This window comes from Glycine soja, chromosome 12 (assembly GCF_004193775.1).
Source record: "Glycine soja cultivar W05 chromosome 12, ASM419377v2, whole genome shotgun sequence".
Lineage (NCBI taxonomy): Eukaryota > Viridiplantae > Streptophyta > Magnoliopsida > Fabales > Fabaceae > Glycine > Glycine soja.
The window spans coordinates 12,534,777-12,545,269 of record NC_041013.1 but is presented as its reverse complement, the minus strand read 5'-3'; the positions used below and the strand labels follow the sequence as shown (position 1 = coordinate 12,545,269).

Sequence of the window (10,493 nt, the reverse complement as noted above, 5' to 3'; positions counted from 1 at the left end):
AAATTAAAAAAAAAACTCATTACATAGACTCTTTTTTCCACTAAAAATGAAAATAAAAAATATATGTAAAACAAACCCTTAATATTTTTCATCTCATTTTCCTCTTTCTTATTTTTGTTCCCTTCATCCCAAAATAAAAAGAAAGAAAAAAAAGAAAAGGATAAAAAAAGAGTTTCTATAATGTCCTTAATAATTTGAAGGATTTTGATATTATTAATTTTTTAACCAATCAAATAACATATCATCTTCTCATTAATTATTATTTTTTTCAAAGTATTCCTTGATTATTATTTTTTAAAATTGTATCTTTTTTAATTAAAAAATATGATTAAAGATAACTTTAGAAGTTTGAACCCTAAAATTTTTTAGTAACTTTAAAGGTAACTTTTTTTAAATTAGAAAAAGTGTTAAAAGTAACTAAAAAGATTTCAAGGTTCAGATTTTTAAAGTTATCTTTAATCATATTTTAAAATTTTTAAAAATTATAATCAAGGATGAATTTGAAAAACATAAAAAAGTGAATAATGAAAAGATAATATATAATTTGATTGATTAAAAAATTAACACTATCAAAATCTTCTAAATTATTAAGGAAGGCTAAGAGTATTTTCATTCAAGGAAACTGTGACTCTTCTTTTTATCAACCTTCATCGACGTTTGAAAGAAACTAAAACGCGATGTGAATCATTAATAAGAAGCGACAATAGTAGCTCACAATTGAACCCTTAGTTCTGTGCGCATGGAGCTGTTTAATGGCTTCTTAATTTCTCTTTCTAGGTTTTGGTTGATTGTAAACATGTTCGAAGTGTATGTTAGCCGTCACGAAGGAGGCTGATCGAAGATTGGTTTTAATTCGAGTGAAACATCAGGAGAATAGTTTAGTCAAAAATCATGAACATTAAAGTGTTGTAATTGACCTGCTACTGATTCAAGGTTAGTTGAAGAAAGTCTTTCATGAAATCAATTAAAGAACCTCGAGACTTAGCCAAATAATCTTGAATTTTCGTTTGAGATAAGGATTTCTTTATGGTTATTGAAAGTTATTTGTATGTAAAAGGCTAATTAATTGGAACATGTCAAAGTCTTAAACGATAGCCATTAGGTAGTATTTGTTAGAATTTAATTAAAACGTACTAATTAGATTGTATATATAATTTTTTTAGATTGCCACCCAACAATAACTAGAAAAGATAGGATATGAATTAATAATCTAAAGTGATTTTATACTTTTATTTAATTATAAATTATTATATTTATACGATAAATTTATTGACTTTGATAATAATTATTTTAAAAATTATATTAAACATAATTTTTAGTTGGTTAATAGTATAAAAAAATTTACATTAACATTTCGTATTCATTAAACTCCAATAATTAAACTATCTTATTATATTGCAAGAATTAACATTTTTTTATGAATACGTTTGATTGTGTTTAAATTTCTTTCTCATTTCTTTTACTTTTACCTTGTTGACTGCATTCTGATGCAATTTAATTTTTGAATTCTGATACTACCAATTTAAACATCCACCCCATAAATATGTTTATTAAATCTTATAGATATTACATAAATTTGTAATCCAAAATTGTTAGTAAACACTAAAGCTAGGCTAAAAGATTAAAAAATCCATCTCAAAATTAACCTCACCAACTTCTGCATTATATATATACGTACCATAATATATACTCACATACTTTTCTCTTTAAACTCTTAATTAATTGATTAGTCCAATAATCATAGATAATAATTAAGTCATTAGTCAATGTATTTTGTGCCTTTAATTTGGCAGTACGCGGCCGACACGTTGCTGAAGTGATCAAGTTGGTCATTTGACAGTTCTGACATGTTAGAAACAAGCCATATTCAGCATATTGTACGGTGTACGGAGTTTTGGGATTCAACAAACAGACAACTATTTGTTGCTTGTAGAACTAGTTTATTAATTTTTCTTTCGTATGCTATTACTTTAATGGAAAATCACTTCCCTCGTGTATGTGACTACCACACATATCACCTCTATATAAAGATCATAACACCAATGTTGGTGTTACCAAGCCTCGCCCACTTGAGCTTGGCACAGTTCTTTAGCAAATTCTCCTCCTTAATTTTGCCCTCACTTAACCATAGTATCATATATTATCATGCATATGTATGCATACTTACAATAACAAGAGGTGCATGCTCTCTTCTCTTGTCTCAAGATATACAAAGAATATCTTTGGCAGAAACTAAGGAAACTAACGAAGATCAAAGGCGATTATGGACATAGGAAAAGAAAGATCCCTTGAAGAAACGCCAACATGGGCTGTTTCAGTCTTTTGCTTCTTCTTTCTTATGATATCTTTGATCATTGAGGGTGGACTCCACAAATTATCTGAGGTAATAAATATACGGGTAATTATGCCTGTACATGTATAACAAGTGTAATAGCTAGGTTAGAAATCACAAGTGTCTTTGTTCTCTTATTATAAAGTGATATGTGGCTAAAGGATAACAATTTTTACTTTTTTATTTTGGTTTCTATTGAGTAGATATTTAAAATTGATTCAAAATTTCATTCTGACCTATAGTTTTGGTTTTGAATGTATAATATATATATATGCTCCAGATTTTGAGGAAAGGGAAAGGAAAATCGCTAGGGAAGGCTTTGACTAAAACCAAAACAGGTTTGTGCGCATCTGTGGGATTAATGTACTTAATTATTATAATTATCTTTTATTTGCTACTTGCATTTTACTTTCTTCATTGATGGGTAACGTTTCCTTTGATCAGTTTTTTTGTGAAATAAACTTGTTTTGATCGATGAAAAAGCTTAATTTTGGTATTTGTTGTTTTTCGGATTGAATAATAGAAATGATGAAATTCGGTTTCATGTCCTTTATTCTCACAATATCGGAAGTGCCAATATCAAAAATCTGCATCAGCAAGGGTGTGGCAAATTCATTTCTCCCGTGTAAGGATGTTGTGGGCTTCACAGGATCAGCTACTCGTACTTCAACCTCAGGATTGGACGTAGCACCTGCTACCAATGAATCCACAATTGAAGTCAACTATTGTGAAGCAAAGGTGAGATTGATTTAATAATAATTAATCTTAATTTCATGCTGACACCATCTTAAAGTACGTAGATAGATAAAAAAACTACAGACCAGTTTTGAAGAAAATATTATTTTATGTTCAATCCATAAACATATACAGTAATAATTCATACAAATAAATAAGAAAGAAATATAAAGGTAATTAATTAAGATATTTACTCTCTCTTATGATATGGTATATGGTATAGTTGATAGATAATTAATCTTTTAATTTGAGATTCAATCTGAGTATGTGAACAAGAAACATTTTTTATTGAGAAAGATTAATGCCTTAACTTAATATCTATATCTCATAATTATTTTCTGATTCTCGGTCCAAAATATCCTACTTTACCAAAAAGGAGAGATTTATTTGAGAAAAAAGAAAGTGAAAATCATAAAAGATAATAAAATAATTTTGATGATAAATTTTAAAATAAATATATTACTATATTAATCATTAATTTTTAATTAATTGTTGAAATTTTAAAACCAAAATGGAGTCTATTATTTTAATATTCCTTGTTGTACGTGTTTATTTCTAATGTATCAGTTTTACCAAGTTAAAGAAAATTTTCGTTCCTTATTTCTTCTCCTTTTGCGTATACATAATCTGTAACAGAAGTTATACTGAACAACTGATATATACATCATCAATTTTTTATTGCTGATGAATGTAGGGCATGGTTAGTCTAATTTCAAGTGATGGAATCCTGCAGCTAAACATATTCATTTCCTTTTTGGCCGTGTTTCACATTTTGTTCTGCACATTGACAATGTGCCTTGGGAAGGCAAAGGTATGTTCACCATTTTCAATCATGTAGAAATTAGAGAGAAGAATTTGTCTACACATAACAGTTTTCATAACACGTAACCTGAGAACCATACACCGGCTTTTCTATAGTAGAAGTTTGAATATGAGGTATATCATTTTCAACATTTATAATTCAAAGAATATATTTAGTATTCTTGTGATTATAGCTTAAAGAAAAAGAATTGATTATTCCACGGTGAATCTAATCATTTAATAATTATGCTCCGAAATTAAATGATATATCCATATTCCGGTGATTCAAATAAAAAAATAAGATTATTTTATAATATGATAAATTTATTAATTTTTATAATAATCATTTATTAATTTTTATAATAATTATCTTAAAAATTATATAACATTATGCTTAATTAAATAAGAATGTAAAAGTATTTTATATTTTTAATATATAGTCGTTAGACCCTTTATTATAACCTGAAATAAGTAGCTTAATTAGTCAGTTATTGTGATCAGTTTGTCTGTAATGTTCCATCTACATTGTATTTCATTTGTATTGTATTTTCTTTAGATTTAGTTATAAGTATTTTCACACTAATTAAAAAAATTAGCTAACATTATTTAATTTTATTAATCTCAAGTAAAAAAATAAGATTATTTTAAAATATCTTTCATTAGAACTTGTTATCATGAATAAATAAGAGTCATTAAAAATAGAATTAAAATTAAATGAAGAATGTTTTAGGAATGATAACATTAAGTATGACAAAATTAGTTGATTTACTTATATTTAAGTCCAACATACAAGATTAGGGATATAAATGAGCAGAGTTCAATAAAGATTTAGGCTTGACTTGTGAAAAAAAAAATGAATGACTAAAGTTTGACTCAATTACTTAAACAAGTTTAATTAAAAGCTTGAGCTAACTTGTTTAAAAACTAAAACTTGAGCTTGGCTTGACTTGACTTGCTTAATTCATTTATAACTTAAATTTTTTTAATTTTCAAAAAAGTTCTTAAATTATTTAACTTAATCAATTTAGTATTTAATAAAATATGTCAATACTAGATGGTAACCTACAAATAAAAAGAAGTGTTACACATGTGGTAGGATATTGTGAAACTAATGAAATTTTAATTTTTTATAGTATAAATTTAAACGAATTATTCACAAGTTACCAATGTCAAGCTTGCAAAACTTGAGATTGATTTATTTAAATAATTGAGTTAAATCTCAAGCTTGAGTTTGTTAATTTTATTAAACAAATAAGCTTGATCGAGCATTTAACAAGATAAACTCAAATAGTTTTGGCTCATTTACACCCTTATACAAGACTATGTTTTTGCTTATGATGTATACGAGGTTGGAGGGAGTATCATCATATGTGTTTCTAAACTGTAATCACTAGTAATGCAGAGGAAAAAGCTAAGAAGAAACCCCATTATGCTCACTTCTTCCTGGCTAGATGAAGCATGTTAATAACATACATTGGCATAAAATCGAAGAGCTAAAGTTAACAAAGTATTCAAATACATGTTCATTAAATGTACAAATAGCTCACAAGATAGATGCAAGGTCTGGGAGAACCATTTATTGGGTTGATGTACAATTGGCATTACAATTTTCTATGACAGATGAGAAAATGGAAAAGATGGGAGGACGAGACTCAAACACTTGAATATCAGATAGCTAATGGTAACCTAATTTCTTGATTTATTTGTCATTCTAGAGAGACTGTATTGAGATTTTGTAATAAAAATCAACCTTGACATATACTATTACTCACTTTTATTCCTCTGTAAACTTTCCCTGTACAGATCCAAGAAGGTTCCAGTATATAGGCCAAACATTGATTGGCAAGCGTCATTTGAAATTCTGGAGCTATCATTCTCCTTTGCTTTGGATGGTAAGTGAATGTGAATGAAAATTTTGAACTGCAAAAGACAATATACCAACCACTAGTAGTTTAGTTTTGAATCTTAATTTTGATATACTTCCATAGTAAACATTTTTAGTTTTTACAGTGCAACTATTAGAAATCACCCTAAAATCATATGGTTTTGAAAGTAATTATTACAAAATAATTTAATTAAATAGTAATTCATGATTGAATCACATGATAAAAAAAATCTGTACAGTTTATTCCAATTAAAAATTCATAACAAATCCTTGATTTTATCCTTATAAACATCAAAAACCTCAAGGCAAGTAGTTGAGTTATAGTCTTATAAATGATGATTCATTTGAACCAAAATAAAAAATGCAAGATGATTCACTATTCAAAATATTGGGGTTATCTGCAATTGTTCATTAGGAAGTCAGTTTAAACTCAAGTTGAATAAATGTTCTTACTTTCTTAGTTTGTCTTTCATTTCATCTGATTTTTTTATGTTAGAAGCTAGAACTTTTAAAAGATACCAGTGTTTTAATTCTAATAAAGTGATGATAAAAAAAAACTGCCACAAAATCATCCAATTATTTACCTATACTAACTAAAGTCATAGTGTTCTATGTAGGTTTGCTTTATTAGGCAGTTCTATGGCTCAGTATCAAAAGATGATTACTTCACTCTACGAAATGGTTTCATTGCAGTAAGTGAAATCATCTATAATTTTGTACCAACTCCCTTAGTAGTAGGAATTCATGGTACTCTTTGAGCATATAGAATTTAGACCAAATTTACTCTTTATAGGTTTTGGCTTTTCTGGACCGAGCCTCATTACAATAATGTAAGTTGTCAAACATACTTATTCCATTGTGACACCAGACAAAACTTTTCTTCTCCTAAAATTGCAGGCTAATATTTCTTTAGGCTGCAATTTCAACTTCAAGAAATTTCTTTGTCGCACTTATGATGAAGATTTTGAGAAGGTTATGGGAATCAGGTACTGGTAATCCCTATGGTCAGATCAGAAACAGGGTTCCTAGTCATGTGGGCAACCGGTTTCGGCTACCTCAATATTTATAAAGAAGATTTTTATACTTACAAAAGATTAAATTTCAAGGACAAAAAATTATGAACCCAAGCTTTTGATGCTCTTGCAGGATTTGGATCTGGATTTTCTCCATACTTTTCATATTTTTTAGCGCACATGGTATGCAATGTTGTATCAAGTTGTCACTAGTCTTGTCCTTTCTATATCTATCAATATATTTTCATGGCATGAAAACATTTTTTGCAACAAAAGCATTAGTACTTAACAATGGTTTCATTTTGTTTGCAGAGTTCTATAATTACTTCTGGCTTCCATTTATTCCGCTTGTGGTACATTTATACTATTTCGTATAATTTTGTCCATTGCATTAAATTGATTGTACAGATTTTATTTTTCTTCTGTTTCTTCTACCCTTTTTTTTTGTGACTTTTGTATGCTTTCATATTTTGTCTTGAAGGTTGCTTTGCTTGCTGGGACAAAATTGCAAGTCATAATAACAAAGATGTGTGTGGATAGTTGCAAGGAAAAGCCAGTGATCAAAGGAAGTCTACTTGTAACACCTAGTGATGCTCATTTCTGGTTTCATCAACCTGAATGGCTTCTCCATTTACTCAAGTTCATCCTTATCCAGGTAGATATTGTCACATACATACATTACATAAAAGTGTTAAAATCATTCACTATAATCAAGCATCTTCCAACAGCTTAAAGTAATAACAATGGGTAAATGACCATTTCAGTCCTGAATGTGGTCCTTGAATGTGTAAACTAGTGATAATTTAGTCTTTGAAAGAACAAAAATTCTGATTTAGTCCCTGAATGTGTAGAAAGTGTAAAATTTGTTTGAGAAAATAAAATGTAATGTAAAAACTCTACACAAGTAAAATCTGATGTCTTTTATATCAGGCATTTAAACCACACTACATCTTTCCTAATTGATGTAATCTACAGAGATATAGAATAACACGGATTTTAAGAGTCTGATGTAATTAGTTTTAAAGAAAATGAACATGTTTATGCATAACATCCTAATAATATCACCTTTTATGATTTTTTGCAGAACTCCTTTCAACTTGCATTCTTCACCTGGACTTGGGTAAGTAATGTGTACTTGAGATAGTTTGTTTTTTATGCTGACTCTACTCACAAACAACAGTATGAATTTGGTCCAAGGTCTTGCTTCAATCGAAAAAGAGAGGACATTGGCATTAGGATTGTCATGGGTGTAGCTGTGCAGCTATTTTGTGGTTATGTGACACTGCCCCTTTATGCACTTGTTACTCAGGTAAATATACATCAAATCATTTAGATGCTCATTTCATTCATTTGATAGATTCAATTTTTCCTTTTTGTGTCAATGGCAAAAAGGACTTTATCATTGGCCTTAGGATTGTTATAGGTGTAGCTGTGTAGCTATTTTGTGGTTATTTGCCTTCAATTTGACAATGATTATATCAAATTGGCCTGTAATTAATGCTAATTCTCAACATAGTTTAATTTTGATACACTATAAGATCAACAATTTTTACGTTGTTCATTGTAAATCACCTTATATATAATTTTCAAAGTAATCACCTTATATGACAATTCATGATTGAATAACCATACAAAATGGTTTTACAATGTCAATGTATTTTAATTAAACTCTTCTTAAAAGCAGATGGTCCATTTAAATAAATGATTATGAGTTATAACAACTTACATTACATTATCGTTATGTCACAGATGGGTTCTAGCATGAGGAGAGAAATTTTCACTGAGAAGGTTTCTAGGGGGCTCAAAAACTGGCACAAAAGGGCTAAACAATCTCTGTCCAAAAAAAACTCAATTTCTAACAAACACTCAGATTCTTTGCATTCCAAAGAATGTGACAATTCAGTTAGAGCATCAGTGGATAGTGTGCACACCCCAGATAATGTAGTACTCACAAGCCCTCCTTTTCACATCACAAGTGGAGAAGAAGAAAAAGGCATTGCACCAACCACAAAGCAAGAGATATCGATTCACTCCACAACTGAAACAATTAAAACTACTGATGAGGAAGAGAATCCCAAGATCATCACCAGAGGAACCTATGACGGTGAGATCTCATTTGGGAGCAGCTGGAAGAATGTGGGAAGTAGCAGGGGCATTGGAGAAATTGGTTCAATAATTGAAGATGATGCTGAAAAATTGCCTAAGTTGATTCCATAGAGACTTTGTAATATTGATTTCAATGAAATTGTGTCTATAAGACATTTCTAAAAACTCTAGTCTCTTATATCTTATTAAAGTGTCAACATCAATCATATCACCTATCCTTAACCTTACCCTTTCTTCTGTCCCTGAATTGAAAATTAATACCAGCAAGAAAATTTCTTTGTTGTTGTATGTAGTGACTTTCTCTTAATTGTTTACTTTTTCTTTCTTACATACATGGCCCTTTTCAATTAAAGTGATGGAGAAAGAGACAGGTAATAGGGACACATGATTTGAATCTTCGATAATATATCATATAACTAGATATTCCTTATGGCAATGCAATTATCAACAACTACTAATATTATTCAAATTGGCCTAACTTGAATTGAAATTTTAGTACCAAATTTATCAAGCCGGAAAAATTCCAAGTAGGAAAAATTAGAGTTGAATTTACATTTATTAGGGTATATATGAAGCAACGTAAGCTCGACTAGCCATACGTTATCATTGAGGGTTTTACATGAAAGATCCTCCTCAAAGATCACATTGTTTACTTGATTTCCCAATCATCATCATTCATCATTCATCAATATAACAAAATTTTGGGCATTAGAAGATTCGACAGCAGGGTATTTGATAAACGAAATTGAGTGGTTATTACTATATGAAACTTGGTAAAGGTAGAGATCAATGAATAGCTAAATGATTAAATTTTTCAAGTCAAAGCTTCATTAACTTTTAATTTTTTTTCCTAACCCTTCTTTTCATTGGGAAAAAGAGATTCAGACTAATTCAGAATTCACTGAGAAAAAATAGTTTAGCCAATAATCGTTTTTGTGAAAGATCAAATTCAAATATTATTCAAATGATTCAACCTTAACTTCAGTACTTTAATCATTTATATCTAATCACTTGGTTTTAATAATTTTTTAACAAGCAAAATATGTATTAAACAAGGCTAGGTATAAGATGTACCCGGTAATTGTTACAAAGGCACAGTCCATCCGCGGTCATAATCACCAATATCCTTCAATTGGTTATAATCTATTTATGACAGAGTTGACCATAAATATATTGTAACCAATTAAATCCAATATTACAGAGTGAGTGTCTATAATTAATGTAACCAACCACAGCGCACCCGCCAACACCATTGCATTTACGTGCCCTGCAGTTATTATGATATCCTCTGCCTATGAGTTAGCACTGCATATAATGTCCCAATCAATAGTCCAATACCTCCACACCTCACATGTTATATCGCTATGAAGCATGCAACTGAGTTAGCAATGAACTGCAATGCAGATAAAAGAAAATCTACATCCCCGTTCCTGATCCATAACCACGAGAAATACAAGATTTGTTGATTGATTGAATCTTTTTCCACATTAGAGTTCCTGAACAAATGTGATGTTGATTCTTCTTCTTTGCACCATTGGCACTTGTCTTCCTCCTCCTGGACTTGTAAGTTTCTTCCTTAAATTCTGTCTATCCAAGAAATGCCTTCACCCAAAGCATTGTA

General features: G+C 29.6%; 1 protein-coding gene across 4 annotated transcripts; it reads left to right on the top strand.

The window, feature by feature from the left end:
* The first annotated feature begins 2,068 nt into the window (after positions 1-2,068).
* Positions 2,069-9,160, top strand: LOC114379300 (MLO-like protein 12). Of its 4 annotated transcripts, none has more exons than XM_028337940.1 (14): positions 2,069-2,383; positions 2,613-2,670; positions 2,904-3,070; positions 3,762-3,878; positions 5,489-5,549; positions 5,672-5,760; positions 6,371-6,445; positions 6,651-6,739; positions 6,900-6,949; positions 7,079-7,119; positions 7,248-7,421; positions 7,851-7,886; positions 7,947-8,075; positions 8,516-9,160. In XM_028337940.1, the coding sequence occupies exons 1-14, from the start codon at positions 2,264-2,266 to the stop codon at positions 8,981-8,983; spliced, it is 1,674 nt and encodes a 557-aa protein (XP_028193741.1). In that variant the 5' UTR covers positions 2,069-2,263; the 3' UTR covers positions 8,984-9,160. The 4 variants fall into 4 exon arrangements, with proteins under 4 accessions (XP_028193741.1, XP_028193740.1, XP_028193739.1 ...); XM_028337939.1 differs by having other exon boundaries at positions 2,856-3,070; positions 3,801-3,878; XM_028337938.1 differs by having other exon boundaries at positions 2,856-3,070.
* The last annotated feature ends 1,333 nt before the right edge of the window (positions 9,161-10,493 follow it).